Here is a 21,932-nt window from a genome sequence, read left to right on the forward strand (position 1 = left end):
ATCTTTTTTTTCCTTTCTTTCTTTTGGTGAGTCTGACTCATGCTTTGTGACCTCTGACATCACCACAGCTCTGCCCTTTGGTTTCTTCTGCAGCTAAGATCAAGTAGGCAAAAGGTTCTCTTCTGTATTGGGTAGTTCTCAAAAATAGGCTTTTATCTCACCACAAAAATAACACTTAGCAAGTTATTAAGAAGCCTGAGTATAAAAACATTGCTCTTAGAGCTTTTTGTTTTGATTTTTCTTTCCTTGTGTTCATGTCATCCTCAGATTTTTATCACCCAAAAAAAACCCCCTTCTGACCTACAGAAATGAAATGTGATTAACAGGTACACAGCATGGAGCAGACCCCTGGAGGATAAGTACTGGAAGGCATTTAGGTGTTAAACTAATGTACCTTGTGAGAATGTGGAAAAACAATCCAACAGGCCAAGTCCTGAGTGAAACTCCTGGTGAAGCCCAGAGGACTTGGCATCTTCAGAGCTCTGTGCACGCTTTACTTTCAAAGGTTTACTTTCAAAGGCTCACCTACATACGTGACTGAGGTTAGCCTCCTGGGGATGACAAAAGTCTTGTGTTTGTGCAGAAACTGAACTTTAGGAGAAAAAAAAGCCCACACAAAGTCTGGAGAAACTAAACAAGGATTTAAGAAATGAACTCCCCTGTGCATCACCTGGGATGGTCTTGAGAAGCTAATCTGCTTCAAGCAGCCAGAGGACTTCAAGTGTAGGAGTTGTGCTTACATAAAGGATTATCCCTATGACAGAAAGAAGTAAAACAGATTAATAGAGCTTTGGGAGGGTGAAATATCAAAGCATAAGCAAGCCCTGGCACAGCTAGGAGGCTAAGGCAGCTTGCTGTACATAAGGGAGCAGAAGCTGCCATTCACTGCATCCCAGAATCACAGGATGGTGGGGGCTATAAGGGCCCTGCAGAGCTCCTCCAGCCCAACTCCCTGCTAAGGCAGGTTCCCCTCCGTCAGGGGGCACTGAGACATGTCCAGGTGGGTTTGGAAACCTGCTGAGAAGAAGCCTCCACACCCTCCCTGGGCAGCCTGGGCCAGGGCTCCCTCACCTCAGCACCAAACAAGATTGTTCTGTGTTTAAATGGAACTTCCTGCGTTCCAGGTTATGCCCTTGTGCTGTCACTGGCCACCACAGAACAAAGATTGGCCCCATCCTCCTGACACCCACTCTTCAGGTGTTTTGCAACACTGATAAGGTCTTCTCTCAGCCTTCTCTTCTCTAGGCTGAACAGCCCCAGTTCCTGCAGCCTTTCCTCATCAGGAAGATGCTCCAGTCCCTTGATCATCTTGGTGGCCCTGCGCTGGCCTCTCTCCAGCAGTTCCCTGTCCCTCTTGAGCTGGGGAGCCCAGAACTGGACACAGGACTCTAGATGAAGCCTCACCAGGGCAGAGCAGAAGGGAGCAGAACATCCCCCGACCTGCTGCCCACACTCTTCTTGATGCAGGGATGGGGACTCGACCACCAGCGTCAAACAACTCTCTCAGTGAAGAACTTTTTCCTAATCCCCAACCTAAACCTCCTCTGGCGCAACGTGAGGCCATTAATGAGCAGAATGTTCTCCTGGGTTGCAGGGAGCAGGGTGCAGACTGTGTCTGCCTGGCTCAAATCAGAACTTTAGGGTTTCTCATCTGCCTCCTGATGTGTCTTCTCATTTCCCACCCACTGTAAATGCTCCCCTTCAGCCCAGCTTCTGTGCCCATCCTGTGTCATGGACCCAGTGATGGTTTATTTCTCCTTTTTTGTCCTAGAACCCCAGCTAGACAGGCTTGGGGGAGGAAGGAAGGGGGGTGGTTTTGTGTTGGTTTGGGTTTTTTTAAAGAAAAAAGCAAATCTGGGGTTTTTTTCCCCTCAATTTCTCAAAAGCTACTTCAAGAAATGCCATTGATGGATCATCAATCTAAATCCCCCGTGCTGACACAGTGCTGTGAAACCGGGCTGGCTCTGCTCTGCTCCTTCCATCCCCTCTCCTTCCGCCCTCTTGACAGACAAGTGTTCCCAGCAGTCCCGAGTGCTGCAATATAGAGAAAAACACTCCTCATCCCCGCTCCAGCGGGAGGAAGGACCGTGTGTGTTTTGTGAGGAGCTACAGCCCGAGCTGCCAGCAGGCGTCACCCAACCTCCTGCCACCCGCCTGCCTGCGGACGAAACCCCGAAGCGCTGGCAGTTCTTGCACTTTCTTGCTTTGGTATAATCCCTAGCAAACGCCAGCCAGCAGCACCAGTATTTGCTGCAGCACATGTTGTTTTACGATTGTCGTCGTGATGTTAAACTCCAGAGTTATCCCGGCTGTGAATTTAACCGCCCTACACCTTGCAAGGGTGACCCTCGTAAGGGTGATGGTTCTCCCAGCACACCACGAAGTGAACACGGGCTGGCTCATTTGCACGCCTGTTCACAAGTGAGTGGCAGTTATGGGCTTCTGGCTTCGTATAGATTATGGCAAATAGAAATTCAAACATTTTAAAGAGCTTGGAATACATCTTCATTTTCCCCCACGTTCTAACAGCAAAGAGGAGTAGTGAGAAATGCTTCACCTGTGACAAAGAGAGAATCCTGTGCACAGGGGCACTGGGAGAGGTTGTTTACAGACAAGGTACCTTGTAAGGATGTGGAGAGAAATGTTCTGTAGGTGAAACTTTAGGTGGTTTATGCCAAGGAGAGCACTGCTGGGTGCTGGTCTGAGTAACTCCAAGTCTTGTAGCTGGAGATGGAACCAATCTGAAGCCACATCCCTGCACAAATGACAGAAATTCAATGCTAGCCCTGGATTTTATGGTTAAATGACTCTTAGATAAATGTCACCAAGGAGAAAAGAGTAAAACCACTTTTGCACCTGCAAAGGTTTGTATGGGTTGACCCCAGGAAGAGCTCCATTAAGAATTTCACATCCCAACACGTGTTTTCCAGTGTCTGGAAAGGGGGGATGGACCCTCTCCCACTGTGGCTGAGGCTTGTTTCCCCAGGCAGACTCCCCAGGGGGGTAACTTCCACTCTGCTTTTGGATAACTTGGCATGACCCTGCTCAGTAATCCTGCCACAGTCGACTCAATTAGTCAGGAAGGGTAATTCATAGTTACACTAATTTAACCTTCAATGTGAATTAAGCTGAACTAAATTAAATCAAGTTAATTCTGAACAGGAGTGACTTTGGGCTGAATACAGTTTAGTTAATTCAATTTAGTCCCTGCATATTAATTTATCAGTGTATCCTTGTACACTTAGGGAACCAAAAAAAAAGTAGTCGAGTGCAACGTTTGTTAGAAATGGTTCCTGAGACTGCTGAGAGCAAGTTCCATTGACTATTGGTGTGTTGGACCACCACCTGTCTCCTGTGCTGAGAAGGGAAGCAGCTTGCAGAAGTAACAAGGGTGCACCAGTGTTGACTCGAGCAGCAGCAATGTGGAGATGGGAAGTGTGGGTGCAACAGTTAGCACAATCAGTCTGTTTTTGCTGTCTCTTAACTGTCTTGCATTAAAAACAATGGAGCTGGGCCCTTCTGGGATTTTACCAGGAGAGCTGCTGTGTGTGTGTGACCTTCAGCACCTCACAGGCCGTGGCTAAAGCTCCCTGTAGTCACTGGGCTTGTATCTCCCTTGGGTAACCTAACTGCACTTGGAAGCATAAGATTGCAAACTCTTTCTCTTCAGGCCCTTACAGATTTTGTGCTCACACGTGAACTTGTGAGCTACAATGTGTTTGTTGTTACTGGTTGGGATCTCACCCTGGGTAGAATCCACCCGCAGCCTGTCAGCGTTGCCCTGCGGCAGCTCCTCTGCTGACCCAGGTATAACGCTCCACGTCTTTCATTCAGCACTTGTGTAACATGCCTGGCACCACTTCTGCTCAATTGCTTCCTGTCAGGACTGCGACAGTGAGTGTGGTGTTGAGCAAACCCACTGCTGCAGGAACTGTTCTTCTCACGGATCGAGACAGAGAGCAGATTCAAACCTTGGCCTTGCTGCCCGTCCCCCGTGACTCCTGCTGCCCACTCAGACACAGAAACACAGGTGTGAGTGGTGCAAGAGATGCTGGTACAACCTCAGCAGTCTAAAAATCACCTGTAAGCTCTCTAGGTTTGGATGTAAACTGCAATAGCTGCACTGGTAAGTGTGGTGTTTAATCATGTGAGATGCACGAAGGAGCTGTAATTGTGCTCCATCCTCCCAGTGAGCCCCAGATCCGTCTCAGGCTGACTGCAGCCACAGCTGCTCGTGCCTGGAAGGAGCCTGCAACACTTGATTGAGGTTTTGAATGCTTGATCAAGTGCTTGGAGTCCCAAATTTGAAGTGTCCCCTACGTACACATCTTGGGCTGCCAAGATCCTGAGACGACTGGAGCATCTATGTGAGGAGGAAAGGCTGTGGCACCTAGGGCTGTTCAGCCTGGAGAAGAGAAGCCTGAGGGTGGACCTCAGCAATGCTGAGAAATTTGGGGTTCTAGGGTTATTGACAGTGATTCCTGCAAATCTCTCTCCAGTGGGATCTGTACTGGTAACCAAGTGGAGGTCAGCTACTAGACTAAGAAGCTTGAAAGCACGGATCCTGCTCTGGTTTAGGCCTGGCTTGCTGTTTTTGTTCTCAGTTCCCGTCTTTCACTTTGACTTTTCACCGTCTTCAAGGGGCTTTTTTGAAGTGGTTTTGCAGTTTTTGGGCTGGTGTCTTATTTTGGTGTAAATTATCACATACAGCTTCACTTGTGACTTACACAAGTCTATAATTTCTGTAAACAGACAGTTTCCATTTGCTGCTTCTTTTTTTTTTTTCCCCATCCAATTCTATTAAAAAGTCCAGAAAAAGACATTTAAACCTGTCACCGGTTCCAGGGAGCCAGAAAGAGTGTCTGTAACAACAGAAACTGAGCAAAAAAAGCCACTATGTGATTATTTAATTGTTGTTTAAGCCCAGGGATGAAGAATGCCAGATCTGTGTAGAGAGGAGTGGACGAGCTCTTCCTGGAGAAAGCACTGATGGGATTATTCCCTGTTCCTATATCGTTTTATGGCCACAGAGGATCAGTGTTAAATCTTACACCTTACAACTTCTGCACGTAACATAGACTTGCAGGAAGGATGTTTGCTGTATGGCCAGCAGACACCTGAACCTGTTTTGCTGTCTACCTCCCATAACAATTCACTGCTCACTAGTGTTTGATGTACTGTGAGAACTTCCCCACCTGTGTGGGACTGAAGCACAGGCTTCAAACCCCTCTGTAGGTGTGACCAGTGGTCACACACCCTCCCTAGCAGGATTCCTAGAATATTCCAGTTTTCTTTCCTATTTTTCATCTCCTTTCCTCATCCATCATTCTGGGGTGACCATCTTAAAGAGAAGGTTTATCATGGTTATTTGTCACAAGCCTCTTCATATACAAATGGACCTGGTAGTGTGGACAACCAAAACGGAGCAGGTCTCACAGGGAAGCCAGACAGCCCTCACCCAAGGGTTGTGAGGCCAGAGGAACCAGCAGCACATGTGCTCAGTGGCCAATGACCCAGCTTGGCCTCGGTGCCTCATAGCAGTGCAAATGCCCTTCTGCCAGCCTGACTTCTCCTCACTTGCATCACTGGGTGCATTTCCCTCGTCACAGCTCAATTCCTGGACTGCAGGTTGAGGAAGTTGCTCTTATTTTTAATCTCCAGGCACGAGGAAGCTGAATTCCCAGTGACACCCAACTTGTGCTCTTCCCTCCTGTGGCTGACCAACGGGCAACGTGGCCAACTGCATGTCCCTGATGGTAGCCTGCCTGCTCTGCAGATTGCTTCCTCTCTTGGGAGGATAAGGATCTTTTTAATAACCTCGTGGTGAGATGACAATCATGAGATTTGTTTTTCAGGGCATCCCCTACAACCGCTCTAAGAACTCTCTCGGTGAGGAATCCCAGATCTACACCGCTCTTAATGTCAGGAATTTACTCAACAATTTCACTTCTGCTTTTTGTTTGCCTGAGGAACGATTGTGGCAAACCCCCCTTCCCCACCTCAGAGAAAACCCACTGACTTGAACACAAATTTTCCCTGCATACCTCCCAAACAAGCTCAGTGGCTTGAGAGTTCAGAGGGGTGTTTGGGCAAGAGGCAGAACTGGAGGTGCGAGATCCCGAGTCTTTAGGTTTGACATTGCCAGGCAAAGCACAACAGCACAGGAGATGTCAGGATCCCTCTGTGACTTAAGAGGAGGGACATTACTGGGAAGTGGGCAGTTAGGTAAAGTTCACCCTTAGCTCACCAATGTGAGTTGGTTCGAAGCCAGACTTCGAGTGCTGTGTTCAACTTTGGGGTTCTCATTACAAGAAAGTCACTGAAGGGCTGGAACTTGTCCAGAGACAGCACCAGAGGTGGGGAACAGTCTGCAGCACAGATCTGATGGGGAGTAGCTGAGGGCCTTGGGAATGTTCAGCCTGGAGGAGGCTGAGGGGAGACATGAGCACTCTCTGCAACTCCCTGAGAGGAGGCTGTGGCCAAGGGGGTTCAGTCTCTGCTCCCAGGTAGCAAGTGACAGGACAAGAGGAAACAACCTCAAGTTGCTTCAGGGGAGGTTTAGATTGCAACTGAGGAAGAACTCTTTACCTGAAAGGGATGTCAGCCCCTGTGCCAGACTGTCCAGGAAGGTGGAGGAGTCCTCAGCCCTGGAGGGATCCCAAAGCCGTGGAGCTGAAGTGCTGAGGGCTGTGGGTTAGTGCTGGGCTGGGCAGGGTGAGGGCAGGGTTGGGACTCCAGCAGCTCCAAGGACTTTTCCAACCAAAATTATTCTAATGATTCTCTGGGTGACTCTGGCTTCCTACAGTGAAGGGGAGAAACCCTTTCTAGTTGCTTAAGTAAGTCAGTGAAAGAGTAGAACAGAGCTGACAGCAGGGACACAAACTGGTGTGTCCTTCAGTGCTCTGTGCTGCCTTGTCCTGGGGCAGGTGACAGAGAGAGAGGTCAGGTCAGCAGACTGCAAGGGATCTACAGTACCTGGATTGGAACTGTGATGCTTTCACTAGTACTCAAAACCTTCTTCATTTCTCAGCCTGAGCTTGCCAGCAGCTCGCCCAGCGCCGTGTGAGCAGCTCCCTGGGGCGCTGCGGGGAGGGTGGCTCATGGGCAGAGCTGGCAGCAGCCATGTGGACACTACACCTGCTGAGAAAGTGATGTTTCGGTCTGTTTTCACCTCAGTTCACTTACAGCAAAAAACAGCAGAACACAGAGGAAGGCTTTGAATTCAGGATGTAGAAACATCTTGTGCTGGGCTTTGCTCCGAATGAACTAGACTGTGATGAAGTGCAGCTTCTGCTGTTTAAGATGATCCAGCCCATGCGTGCTGCCCAGGCACCAAGTCCTGGGGAGGCACTGGGATCCCTGCTGGGATGCTCGTGTCATGTCATTGAAGAACAGACTGCAAGAAGTCCGTTTTTACACACAGGACATAGACATGAAACACAGGAACTAAATTCCCACAGGAGGTTTGATTGCTGAATAAGTTGCAATTCAGTGTCAGATCAATTCAAGATGACAAGTCTCAATTCAGTTGAGCAAATTCAGTGTTTCGGTTCAAGTGCAACCAACTTGAACTGAAATGTTTCTTTCTGAGTTAACTTCCTGTGGAATTTATTAGGAACTGAGTTTTCTTTTCAGAAGTTATATTGAACAACAGCCATCCAGCTCTACGACTGCGGCCTGGGCAACGAATTTTCATCACTCTCCTTGCACTGGAGGTGAGCAGAGTAACTCATCTTCCAACATGAGACTGAAAATACCTACTGCTTCCTTTTTTTAATGGTTAATTTAACTTCAAGGTAACAAATGTGTTCTGGTGAGCAAACAGCACAGTGGGCACAGAGCAGGCCTGGCACTGGTGAGAAGCGTGGTATGTTTGTTCACGCAGGATCACATAATGGGGCGCACATGTTAAAGGGAATCTGTCAAAGAGACAGAATCACTAGGGCATGAAATAGAGAGCAAATATACACAACCAAATTAAGCTAAGCTTTAATAAATGTTTTGAGAACTCCTCAGGAATAAAACATGACTGTACAAGAAGACTCAGTGCCATAAAAACAGAGTAAGTTGTTTCGTTTAGGATATTCTCGTTCTTTAAGGAAAACAATTTGAATTGGCTCTGACTACACAGAACTTGGCGTGTACCGAAACTTTGAAGTTAAAGCTTGGGAGTATGTGCAGAAAACAAACAGCAGACCATCTGCCTGTCTCTTTTCTCTCATTGTCTTTGGCTTCAGCCACCGTGGATCTGGGGATGAATTCAAGGAGATGCTGCCTCGCTGAATCCACCCCCCCCCCACCACTTGCAGTGTGGGTACAGAGGAAATCTGGGTGACCTTGCCTATTTCTGCATACCCCTCACTCCCACAGGCAGCACTGTGCCTGGGTTAAAAGGCTTTCCACCTACCATTTCTCAGTACTCGGCCCGTACCTGACAGAAGTCTTTCATCTCCAGTCCTTCTCAGCGGAAGTGGTTAAAAGATAACACTCTCAAAGGCAGCGTACCTGCTTGGATAAGTGATGAACAAAAGAAAAACAGAGCGATAAATAGAGTCACAAGTTATGAACTGTACCTGCCTACCAAGATAACTCAAAAGCAAGTGTGCTGAAAAGCCAGTGATGCATGCTTAGAGTGCCAAGGAAAGTGTGGGTCACCTTCTGGAAGCCAGACAAAAATGATGATAGTTTCCAAGCCTCAGCATCCTGCACGTGAAGTAGCCCCGAATGGGATCAGTACCACAGTGGCACTGGCCTACTGAAATGCTGAAGGGGTTTTTCAATTACAGCAGGGCTGGCACAATGTTGTCACTGGGCCAAGGTCAATGCCATGAGTTTCAACAAGGCCAAGTGCTGGGTCCTGCATTTGGGCCACAACAATGGCCAGCAGAGCTATAGGCTTGGGGAGGAGCGTCTGGAAAGCTGCCAGGCACAGAGGGAGCTGGCAGTGTGGGCTGAACAGGGGCCAGCAGCGTGCCCAGGTGGCCAAGAAGGCCAAGGACATCCTGGCCTGGCTCAGGAAGAGTGTTGCCAGCAGGAGCAGGGAGGGAGCTGATCGTTCCCTGCACTCAGCTTTGCTGAGGCTGCACCCCAAATCCTGCATCCAGGTTTGGGCCTCTCTCTACCAGAAGGACATGGAGGCGCTGGAGAGGATCCAGAGGCTGGGCTACCAAGCTAGGAAAGGCTTTGGAGCACGTCTCAGATGAGGAAGGGCTGAGGGATCTGAGCCTGAAGAAAAGAAAGCTCAGAGGAGACCTTCTCGCTCTCTACAAGAAGCTGTAGCGAGATGGAGGTCGATCTGTTCTCTCTAGTAACAAGCAATAGAACAAGAGGAAACGGCCTCAAGTTACGCCAGGGGAGGTTCAGGCTGGATATGAGAAGGAATTTCTTTCCTGGAAGGGTTGCCAGGCACTGGAATGGGCAGCCCAGGCAGGTGCTGTAGGGGTTTAAGAGCTGGGTGGATGTTGCACTTAGGGAAATGGTCTTGTAGTTGATAGGGCTGGGACAAAGCCTGGACTTGATAACCTCAAAGGTCTCTTCCAGCCAAACCAATTCTATGATCCTGTGATCTCTTGATAATGCTTAAGGACAGTCTGAAACTATGGCTGAGTGTTTACATGGGATCTTAGAACAGCCACAGGATCCTCGACTTCAGACACATTTAATTTGGGCTTGAGAGAGCCAGGGAGTGAAACATTTGACTTCATGTTGAAGTAACTGGTGTTAAAGGCAAGGCAGCAAGTGATCAGCAGTCTTGGGATCAGACTGCTACATCTACTCAAATTCTACTGAAGTTGTTTTGGCTATGGTTAGACAAATTATCTTCAAATAATTGAAACAGAAACAATCCCACTGAAATGTTGGGGTTTTTAAACAACAAAAAATCTTCAGATCTTCCAAATCTAAAGGAAACTAAACTGAACTACAAGTAAACTGTGCTAGAGGGGAACAAATTGCCTTTACCCAGCAGTGTCAAGATCCACAGACTACTAAGCATTCACTGGATTTAATGTCTAGGGGTTTAATGTCTAGCAACATCACCAAGATGCCGGCTGAAGCCACTTGCAGTAAGCTAGATTCTGCCTTTGAAGGTTGCACGAGCAGAGGGCTGAGGTGCTGGTGTTTATGTAATTGATAGACTCATTTAACACAACTTACCTACTGCTTGTAATATGTATCCCATATAAAGGTCACAACCGACCAGATTACCCTGAAAAGGATGGTGATTCGGGAGAGCTGGATAGTGGCTGCCTGGCACAGATGCCTTTTATAATGTCTATTTAACCACAAAGTTATTTGTCTGATGCAGAGGAAACATATTCTCTCCAAATTAACCTAAATGCAACAGAGGTGCCATAGGTTTTCTTTTACTTCAATTTGCTGAAGTAGGATAGTGCCTTTTGAGGTGTCTCCCAGCCACATGAATACTGCCTGAGTTGTGTTCTCTCCTTTCCACAGGTCTGGTCTTTATGGCTGGTTTTGGAAGTTCCCTGCTCAGTGAACTGGCTTGTTTGGGTCCATCCTGAGCTGTTTCACCTCCCTCCAGCACTGAGCAGGTGACCTGCACATGTGACTCCATGCTAAGTCCCAAAGTACCCAGCGCTTTTGAACCTGTGAGGGACTGTAAGCTCTGCCTGTGATCCATCCTGTGATAATTTCTTTTTCCATCTGTCCCAGATGCAGTAACAGCACTGACATATTGTAAGAGGATGCACAGGACAGGATGCCAAAGTGAATACTTTCAAGTCTCCCTGTAAGGAAAGCAAGTTCATGAGATGGTGACATCTCTACCTGTTCAAGTCTGCTCCTAGAAGCAGAAGTCCCACCTTTGACATCCACAAAACAAAAGCCACTGCTTTCTATTGAGCTGATCTGTTTAGGAACAGGATGGGATGAACTGACTCCTTGTTAAGGCAGAGCCTGGAGCTGACATTGCTGCTGGTCCTCTCAGAGCTACATCCTGAGATCTGAAGCTTCTGCAGCAATGTCATGGTGGGGGAAGACGTGGGACCATAAAAGTGCAAAATCTTTTGAGGAAGATGGTGCATGCTCATACTAAGCAGATGGTAACACAAAAACACCCAAAAGCAGAAGGAGGTGGGGAAGTCCACTTAACTCACTTGAGCTGCTGATAATTTAAGAGAGGATGCTGCAAGCACGTGGGACAAGGGATGCTGGCCACTGGTAAGGAGGCAGAAACTCGGAAAGGTGAGAGGGGTGGGGGGAGGTGTTTTAAGATTTAGTTTTTATTTCTCATTTCCCTATTCTGTTTTGTTTGTTAACAAATCAAACCATTTATCCCCAAGTTGAGTCTGTTTTGGCCATAACAATAGTTGCTGAGTGATCTCTCTGTCCTTATCTCAACTCTCAAGCCTTTTATTTCTTTCTCCCCTGTACAGTTGAGGAGGGGTAGTGACAGAATGACTTGGTGGGCACCTGACATACAGCCAAAGTTAAACCACTGAGATTTTTCATGTAGTAGTCAAACACCTTCCCCAGAAAGAGTCTGGCAGAGGAAATGGGGATCGCCCCTCTTTCTGAGAGATGCTCTGCAGGTGAAGCAGGATCTCTCGTGGAGAAAAGACATAACAATAAAGGAGACTTTTTCCTCTTGTCCCTTCACCAAAGACAATTTCTCATGTGTCAGTGCAAAAGCAGAACCCACCTCATGTTATGGGCTCTCAGGAAAAAGCACATGTGTGCAGCCCTGGGCTGCAGGCGCTGAGGAAACACCTGAACACTCCAAGCGCCTGAAAGCAGTGTGGCACACTGCACAACTTTCCTCTATGGGTGAAAGCACCAGGAGGAGGAGGGTCTACTAAATGTCAACCACACTGGGGCGTGTCATGAGGTTCTTGTAGAGGTGCAGGAAGTATAAAAGAGAGTTTCCCAAAGAGGGTCTCTGGCAGGAGCCACAGCACACTGAGGCTGCGCTGGAACATATGATGCTCTGTCTAACCTTGTGACTTCACCTCTCTTTGGAACAAGATCATGGATGGTGGTGAGTACCTGTTCTGCAGCCATTGGCTTTGTCTTCAGCTTTATTAATAGTGCCCAGACTGGTGTCCTGTGACACTGGGATGAAGCACTTCTAACAGAGTATTGAAACAATGTAAAAAGCTTCTTGTTTTATTTGTATTTACTCTTTAAAAAAAAAAAAGTTCCCTTTTACAACATCAAAAAAAAAGCTCAACTCAATTAGTTCAGACACCCACAAAGAATACACTTAGAGGCAATTTCAAGGGGTGATTTTGTCCCAGAATAAATGAGCTCTTCTCACCTGATTCCTATCTTTTCTTCTATATTCTTAATATAAAAAAATATTTTGAAAGGAGAATTTGGTCTCTTTGGCCACATTTTAATTCGGTGACTAACTCAAGGAATCAGGAGCAAGCACGTGCCTTTACTGTTGGCTAAGAGCGTCCAGTCTTTTACAAATTGTTTCTATTAATGAATATCTTTACTGCAGCAACAGAACCTGAAAAAATATGGGTCTGCACCTGCTCAGAGCTGGAACAGCCCTGAGCCCGTGCACCTGTACAGGTCCCTATTCCCATGGCTCACCCCATCATACAGAATACAAGAGAAAAGCCTCTTCGGTACATTGCATAACATTAGCCCAGGAGGCATAAGACAGCTTGTTTCTGTTTCCTGATAAAAGTTTCCAACTTTCTTTTGCCATTTGTTATTGTTTGCTCTCCCCTGTGCTCTGCAGGCACCAACTTCCAGGAGTCTGAGTAGGTTGGGTGGCCGTAGGAGGGGAATGGCACTGTGGGTCAGAGATAGATGTGGCAGATGAGATGAAGGCTCTTTTTTTCCTCTGTGACTGTACAATTTATTCCTTTCTTACTTGTTTTTGATTTCTTATTGCTTTAATATTTGCAAACACTAACCCCAGTGCATGAGGGAGTGCAGGAAGGAGAGACAAATGCAGCTGCTCAGGTGGGTAAGTTAGTCTGCAACCAAATTAATCAATCTGGGTTTACAACACAACCACTTACTCTCTGTGCCAGAGACCATGGCCAGAGCTGTAAGGACAATGGTAAGAGGGATGGTGCAGCATCCAGGGAGTTCAGCCTTATCAGACCCCATTTAGAAGTGTAATGAACTAAGCTTTGTAACAGGATGAAATGGGAGGTGTCACCGCCTTTTCTCAGTGAGATTTTCAAATCAGAGTTCTAAACTACCCAGATCGTGAGAGGGCTCCCACTGCCTGCCAAGCCCACAGCAGGCAGAAGGTGCTGATATCCTGGTGCAGTGCTGCAGAGCTAGAGACTGTGAATACACAGAGATTTGAGCACCCAATTCCCTACAGGTGCCTTGGGCTGTAGGACAAAAAGGGGGACTATTGCCTGCTCCTTTTTTTGGAGAAAAAGGAGCAGGATGCTCCCAGGGTGCAGGCTGGAGGGGCTGGTCCCACAGGACCCTCAGGCACAGGCAGGGAAGGGGCAGGGGAGTCTTCTCATGGACACCTCCTTGCAGCTTCTGGCAATCAATGGCTTAGGAAAGCCATGAATTTTGGTATCACTGCATCCAAGCCAACACCTTCCCACCCAACCGGATCTAGTCACCATGCAGCACTCTGCTCTCTGTCAAACTTTTGGCCTCTGCAACATCATGCAGGTGCTCTGCAGGTTTCTTGTTGGAAGGGGTTTGGTATCTGGGGGGACAGTTTTTACTCTGACTTTAGCTAATTGGTAAAGATTCATTATGGCAGGTAACAGAAAGAGTTAGTGAGAACCTGGCAAGAAGAGTATGCCAGCTTTCCCTCTTGGCTTTTTTTTTTTTTTTTTGTCCTACTATTGCATTTCAGAGGAATATTCCAAAAGAAATCTTTCACAGCACTGGCATATGCACAGCCTTATTGCCTTTTTTTTTCTGTAGGAAACCTGATTGGGCCACTTCAGAATGAAGTTAACACTTTATCTCTGCTTATCTTGTCTTTTGATTCACAATTTCCTGAAAGAAGTTGAGGCTGATAATTACGAGCTTACTTCTGTAACAGATCTAGGAACACACAAAATTAAAGCACGACTTGGTTTCATTCAGACTGCTCACTCCTGAAATGATGGTGTCTTTCCTCTGCCAGTGTCAAAAGTAGAAGAAAAAGGGGCAGGGAGAACAGGCCCTGAGCTGTTAACTGCCAACAGTCGTTATTTTAATATGATTAAGTCTTCTCTGAAATATCTGGTTCTTCCCCCAAGAGTTCAGTATACTGATGGTGAAGAGTACCAGAAACTGATACATGTTCAAAGATATAAACAGTACATTACTCATTGCCTACACATGTGCTAAGGTGCTTGAGACTGAAACTTTTGCTTCACAGTTCTGGCCAACAGAAAAATGTTCTTTCGCCACGAAGCTTCAGCCAGAGTAGGTTTGCTCAGCTTTGCCAACATGCCCTAGAGCATTCCCAGCTCTTGCTTTTCACTTTGAGTATCCCTCAGCATCAGCAGAGCTGAGCAGCTGCTCCTCCATGCTGGCCCTCCTTAGAGCCTGCCTTGCCTGGGCAGGAGCTGACCCAGGGCTTCACTCTGCAGGATTTAGTTTGTCCAGTCCATTTTAACCACCTTACATGGTTGTGTTTCTGCTCCTCTTTCTCTTCTGAGTAGACCTTCTGCTACCAAATCAGTCAGAGGCTTTTCTGGGCATTTCTGGAGGATTCATGGCTACTACAGCTTCTGTTATCTTGCTGAAGATTGGTGCTAATGCTGAGGGAGATTCAGATAAACTGGATGCGATTCATTTGTGCAAAGTCATTTACTCTTCTGACATAGCATGGAATGAACTACTCCCCAGACGCCCACCCCATGGCAGTCAAATCATGACTTAAACACACACATTTCTTTCCGTTTGCTATGAAGGGAGCCCAAACAATCAATCAGATATCAATTGCTACAGCACAGTGGGATGAATCCCATCACTTGAGCTTACTCTATGGAGGATGATTTTCAAACCTGATGGGCTACTGTCCCCTCTCTCCCATACCCTGCCATCAATAGCAGAGAGCAGGCTCCTCATCTCTTTCATTCACATGGAGCAATTCTCCCCTTTTCCTGGGTCCTTCAGGCTTTTGAGAGCTGCAGCAAACTCAAGTGTCTCCAGCTGCAGGAGATGGAGATGACGTAGGGCTTTAGAAGGCCTCCGAGTCATTTGCCGTAATGTTCTTTTGTTATTGTCTTTTTACAAACGAGATTTCTAGCTCAACTGTTTTTGGGGATTTTTGAGCAGGAGTTTCTTCTTAGTATTTTGAGGAACAAAACTTGAGGAAAATACCCACAGCAGAGAACTGCCAGAGGAAAAAAAAAAAAGAAATAAAAAATTAAAAGAGCTACCTAAAATTGCCTATTGAACTCCAGAGCATGTCTCATTTCCTCTCTGCAACTCGTTTCTTTCTGCTCCATCCCCTACATTGCTTCAGACCCAAGAGCGTTGCAAGAAGTGAGTCTCATCCAGCCTGCCCAAAACTAGTGACACAGGGACTCACTCGACAAACTGCTGCAGGAGGATCCACGAAGCCACGCAGCCTCTCTGGTTTTGGCTTTCCAAATGCGTAAGCTGAGGTGAAGTGACAAAAGAGGGGAAGAAACAGTGCAAGGGGTTTTTATAGAAAGACCATTTGACATTTAAGACACTTGAAACAGCAACCAAGAGAAAAAAAAAAAAGTGAAGATCATCAGAGGAATGATACTCAGCTGAACTGTTTCGGGATCGTTAGTTGAGTCACTTTATCAGTCCTGTTTCATTAGATGCTTCACTGTGTGATAAGAGGGAAAAAAACCAGCAGTTCACCAGGGCTGTGCACTCATGACTTTTCAGCTTAAGTAAGGGCTGGGCTGGTCCTGGGGCTTGAAGGGGAGATGTAAAAAAAAAAAAAACCAAGCAGGAGAAGATGTTACCAGGCTTGGGAGGCCGCTGCCCTGGGCAGTACCATGCCCTTCACATGAGGTAACTGAAAGCCACAAATCAAGCAATGGCAGAGAAATGCCCTGATTGAGTTGGATTTAGGTTAGTGTATTTACTCTGTGGACCAAGAATGGCTCTTCTCCTCTGTCTCCTTTTTATACAGCTTCTAGGAAGCTAAATGCCTTTGAGGCCTCAGCCCCTGTCCGACACACCTGAGATGGGTGAGCAGAGGTAATTATTGGTAATTGTTATCCACCAACAGGCACAGACAGGTGTAAGCACCCCTCAGGAGCCCTCTGGACACAGGCTATTAAGAAGCTTAAAGAGCAGAAGCGTAAAGACTGCAATGGCTAGAAGTGTTTTGCAGAGGTGAGGGACATGCCAGTGTCCCAGACAGGGAGGACAATTACAGTCTAGACTTGCTTAAACTGTTTAAGCGGTTTGGGTTTTTGGTGTATTTCCTGTGTGTAATATGCAAAAGTTAGATCAGTAGCTTGAATGGAAAGATGGCTACAACAGATGCTCACCAAACCTCTTCTTGCAGTCTAAGACTGGCCAGAGTGAAAACCACGAGACATACAGAAAAGACAGGCAAAGCCATCTAGCCAAGTTTCTCCCCTTGCTCCTCAAGCCCATCCTTGGCATATTCCACCCCTGACTGCAAACTGCACCAATGATGCACTACCACACCTTTGAGATTCCCCCAGGAGGATTCAGAGGTAGTGAGGGGTTTATGAACACAACTAAGCACCCAGCTGCACCATTATAAAAGATGCAAATAAGGGGAGAAAAGGTGAGGTGTGAACCTCTGCAAGATACAGGGAAGCTCACGTACAGGCTCCAGGGGTGAGAAGTATGAGTTTTTTCACATGTGGCTGAGGATCTCTCACCCACACATCATTGCTCACATGTAAACAAGCTTCTCCAAACACAAACACCAAAGTACCTATTTCTGTTATTAATGATGTTATTGCACGTGACTCAAAGAAGAGGATACTGGCACAACAGTTGCAGTTACCTAAGCAGTGGAATTTCATCATCCTGGTCCAGTGCAATTCCTGAGTAGGAGACTGGCAGAGCAAGAAAGGGTGCAAAGGAGCCCTGCAGAGAAACAGAACAGAGCTGTGTACAACTGCCTGCTAAGTACAAGAGTGGCAAAGGAATAAATCAAATTTATCAGGAGAAAGCCATAGAGGAAACAGGCAGCTGAAAGCCAAAAGACATCTCCTGCCTCTGCCCCAGCCTTGCTCAGTGATCCTGGACCAAACAATCCAGGGAAGTGAGGAGCTGTGGCATGGGGAACTAGCCAGCACCTAGATAGACATCCCAGAATGAGCAGCATGATGTCGAAGGAGCCAATGCCAACTCTCCCTCAAGGAAAGACACATCTGCTAATGCCAGAGCAGAGGTGAGGGCTTTCTCACAGTTGCCAGATCACCATCTGCCCTAAGCAACTTTCAGTGGCAACTAAGGTAGACGCTCGTATGTGCTTTAAATAGAGCAAAGAGAAAGCTTTCACTGGCCTCTATGCCTCTGCTAACCACAGCAGGAAGAGCTGTTTGTCTGAGATTGCTCTCACCATTATCACATCTGGCTCCAAACTTAATTTTTCCTCCCAGCTGTCAGCATCCCGTACCTCCACATCCAAAAGCAGCAGAAGCCAGCTCTGACATTTAGAGGCAAGCAATAAATCTCAGCCAGTTTCAGTCACGGATAGCCTGCGGGGAGCAGAGCTCTTCTGTTCTGCAGTCCAGTCACCACACTGTCAGGGAACAGCTGGGCCAAATTTATTGCACTCACAGCTGCCTGTTTTCAATCGAGTATGCTACACCCTTACAGCTCTGAGAAAAGCAGGAGACAAGCTGCTGACTGTCTATAGGAACAAAAAACAATGTAAAAAATAAAAGTGTTCATACTGTGCAGGAGTTAACTGTCCTTTGCCATCAGCCTTTACAAATGAAACTGAAGAGGACAGACTCCTTAACTTGTCCTCTGATAATAACTTCTTGTGTGAACCTAAGTGATCCTGTTAGCATCTTCACTGACTTCTAGTTTACCCAGCTGCAGGGAGCTTTGCAGGATTGAGCATGCCACGGTCAAGTACACTACCACTGCTTTTTCGAAGTAAGCATCACGTGGAAAGTCCCACTCAACTGCTAACATTAACACTGTGTTTCTTCCCTCTACAGGCAAGCAGTTAAAGGTCACTCTTGTTTTCAGCCTTCCTCTAATTTTTCAGGTAAGATACCAAAAAAAACATTGTTGAAATCCAGCTGCATTTGTGTTGTGGGTAAAAAGAGATCTTGAAAACTCTGCCAGGCAAAAAGCAGCCACCCACGACCCTGCAGATCTGTGTGGAGACAGAGTTGCTCACACCAAGGATCAAGCCAGGAGGGAGGTGGGTGGTGAGACAGCAAAGTAGTGCTAGAAGACAAAAGAAAACTAAAAAAGAGCAACAAAAACAAAGAGAGAACTGAAACATAGACATACACTGTGATTTTAAGATGGCCTGGACTGTTATGAGCATTTAAAATGAGCACTTTCAGGAAAGATGAAAACATCCTACACTGAATGCAGGGAAGAACCAGCTTCTTGCTCTTTGCAAATAACTGGTCAAAGAGTTGGGCTTTAACTGAGGTCAGTGTTGAAGAGCTGACCTGCCCGAGAAGGATGAATTCAGCATCTTCACGGGCCATGACCTGCTCCTGGACCACGGGCCTGGCCCCAGTGCTTATGGTCCCTCAACCACAGGAGCAACCTCAGCCATGCCATGGCCCCCAGCTCAAGCTCTGTGAGAGGCTCAGCAGAGCAGGGAGAGTTTTGCAGCCTGCTTCTTTTCCCTTTCACTTCTGGTGGCATGCCTCCAGATAGCAGGCAGGATGTGGTGAAAGCCAAGCCTGCCTGAGATGGAGAGCATGCAAAGATATTTGGTGATAACAGGCAGAGGTATCCAGGGGAAACCTTTCATCTCTGTGCAATGGCGAGATGGTAGTGGAGAGTAATAAGTCACACAAAAGCGGGGCAGAGATACCACAAGCTCACTCTGCTCTGTAGGTTACGACAGTGTAGGAAGATGAAACAATAACAATCAGAACTTAAATCAGGGGCAGGGACCTGAATGAGACACCGGCAATGTGCCTGGACCAGCACAGTATCAGCTTCCTGCTTCCCTCTCCATGTTTCCTCCCCATCTCATTGACACCTCTATTAATTTAGCAGAGAAAACAGCCCAGAAAGGCTCTGGCTTTGTCTTCCCACAGAGCCCTCTGCTCCCAGAGGGGCTCCAGCTGCTCAGGGGGTGTCAGTCCACTGGGTGCTACCAGGATGGAAGACTAGGATGACACTGGCACTTGCCCTGCGAGGCTGCAGCAAACAAGTTTCTCCTCCTGTTTAATTGGAACTGTTTGTGTTCCAGCTATAAGCTAGAACATTACCCCATTACCTCTTGTCCTGTCATTGGACACTAAAGAAAAAAAGTGTCACCCCATCCTCCTGACATTCACCTTTTAAGTACTTGTGTTTATATGGTTACCCCTTAGCCTTTTCTTCTCCAGACTGAACAGCCTTAGGTCCTGCAGCCTTTCCTCATAAGGAAGATGCTCCAGTCCCCTGATCATCTTGGTAGCCCTCTCTCCAGCAGTTCCCTGTCCTTCTTGAGCTAGGGAGACAGAACTGGACACAGGATTCTAGATGAGGCCTCACCAGGGCACAGTAGAGTCAGTCGAGAGGAAAGGTTATTCCTGCTGAGAGAAGGGGAAGACTGAAGGATGTGTTATTTTTCCCATTTTATCCAACAGCTGATTAGGTACATACAGCTGTATCTGTGTCCTGAGACATTCTGGAACACAGCCACATGTTTGAGAGTCTGCAGGTGTTGCTTTGACTGAGCACTAAACATTTCCTCTGGAATTCCTGCTCTGAGCTCAAAAAAAAAACCCAAAACCACCCAAACCCCACATACTTATGGGAAACATTTTCAGCCATGAGACCTTGTCAGCTCTGTTCATGACATTGGCATAAGCCAACACTTGGGAACTCCTTGGGACTTCTCCACAGACTGTGACTGGGCACTCTTGCCTGCTTCACAGGCTCTCTTCCCACCACAGCCACAGAGGGGCACGGTACCTTTCCCAACACTCTCCTCCTTTTCCTTCTTCTAGTTCTGTGCTGGGGACAACGTCACTGATTACTATGACTCCAACACCACCTTAGACTACACCATGTTCGAGGTCCTGTGTGAGAAGGAGGAAGTCCGTAACTTCCGTGCTGCCTTCCTCCCTGCCATGTACTCCCTCATCTGCTTCACGGGGCTGCTGGGGAATGGGCTGGTGATGCTCACCTACATTTACTTCAAGAGGCTCAAGACCATGACAGACATCTATTTGCTGAACCTGGCTCTGGCAGACATCCTCTTCCTGCTGACCCTCCCTTTTTGGGCCGCAAGTGCAGCGACACACTGGCTTTTTGGAGAGGTAGCCTGCAAGGCTGTCTATTGCATCTGTAAAATGAGTTTCTTCAGCGGGATGCTGCTCCTCCTGTCCATCAGCATCGACAGGTACTTTGCCATCGTTCAGGCTGCCTCGGCCCACCGCTTCCGTCCCCGGATGATATTCATCAGCAAAGTCACATGCATACTCATTTGGCTCCTGGCCTTCATCCTCTCAGTCCCTGAGCTGGTTCACAGTGGTGTAAATAACTCGGACAAACACCCTCGTTGTTCCATCATCGCTAACGACTTGCAGACCTTCAACACTGGCATCAAAGTGTCCCAAATGGTTTTTGGCTTCTTAGTTCCCCTGCTGGTCATGTCTGTCTGCTACCTCATCATCATCAAAACGTTACTCCAGGCCCGCAACTTTGAGAAGAATAAAGCCATCAAAGTCATCATTGCTGTGGTAATTGTCTTTGTTGTCTTCCAGCTGCCCTACAATGGCGTCATGCTGGCAAAGACCATCTCAGTCTTCAACCAGACCAGCTCATGTGAGGACAGCAAGAAGCTTGACGTGGCAGATGACGTGACCTACACTCTGGCCTGCTTCCGATGCTGCCTCAACCCTTTCCTCTATGCCTTCATCGGTGTCAAATTCCGCAACGACCTCTTCAAGCTTCTGAAGGAGTTGGGCTGCCTGAGCCAGGAGCGCCTCTGGCAGCTCTCCACCTGCCGTGACAGCAAGAGGTTTTCCTTTGCCATGGAGACAGAGACAACCACCACCTTCTCTCCATGATCCAAACTCCAGGCAGGCTTTGACAAAGCTAGAATTTGTACACTTCCTCTATTCTGAATTACTAGTAGAGTTAGAACTCCCACTACTGTAGGAAAGGCAGTTGCAAAATGAAAACTCAGGAGCTCCTCAATATTTCAGGCAACAAGCACTGCTAGCTAATATTCCCATGGATGCAGAGGCTTCAATAAAGCTGTGACTAACAGCAAAATGAGGGAGAGGGAGACAGGTGGGTCTAGAATTTATCATGTCATTTCACCTTTATTTTGATCTTTCCTAGTCAAAATGGGAAATGCTCAAAATAGAACATTTCCCCTAAAAGCCACAAATTCCAAAAGAAATAGATATTTGTGTAACAGAACTGCTTGTTTTCCAAAAGCATCACCCTTGCTTTGACTGCTGCTTTTATCAAGACTACCTATTGTTCTTCCTCACCTACAAAAATGATGCCCATTGCACAGCTTCAGTTTTCAAGAAAAAGCAGCATGCACAGCCTCAGGCTTCAAGCTTAATCCAATATACAATATAAGCTGTGAAGAATCCAAGCAGACAGCTCTCTGCTCTGCCTTCCCCCTTTAAAAGTGAGAAATTTCCATAACTAATGCAAAATCCATTCATATGTTATACATCGTTCCAATAACTTTGTATTTTACTGTGTGAACTCACAGGTTTGTCAGGGAAAATACAAATTCTACTTCCATTCTGCCTGTATCCAGTGTTTCACCTATAAACAAGGTCCATCCTAAGGAGCACAAGTTATTCTATCTCAATATTGACTCAACTTCTTTAGAAATACTGCTCCATTCT

General features: G+C 47.0%; 1 protein-coding gene across 1 annotated transcript; it reads left to right on the forward strand.

The window, feature by feature from the left end:
- Window positions 1-11,988: 11,988 nt before the first annotated feature.
- CCR7 (C-C motif chemokine receptor 7) lies at window positions 11,989-21,128 on the forward strand. Its single transcript, XM_010203332.2, has 3 exons — window positions 11,989-11,998; window positions 18,093-18,142; window positions 20,064-21,128. Exons 1-3 carry the CDS (start codon window positions 11,989-11,991, stop codon window positions 21,126-21,128), a joined length of 1,125 nt encoding a protein of 374 aa, XP_010201634.2.
- The last annotated feature ends 804 nt before the right edge of the window (window positions 21,129-21,932 follow it).

Source organism: Colius striatus, chromosome Z, assembly GCF_028858725.1.
Source record: "Colius striatus isolate bColStr4 chromosome Z, bColStr4.1.hap1, whole genome shotgun sequence".
Classification (NCBI taxonomy): domain Eukaryota; kingdom Metazoa; phylum Chordata; class Aves; order Coliiformes; family Coliidae; genus Colius; species Colius striatus.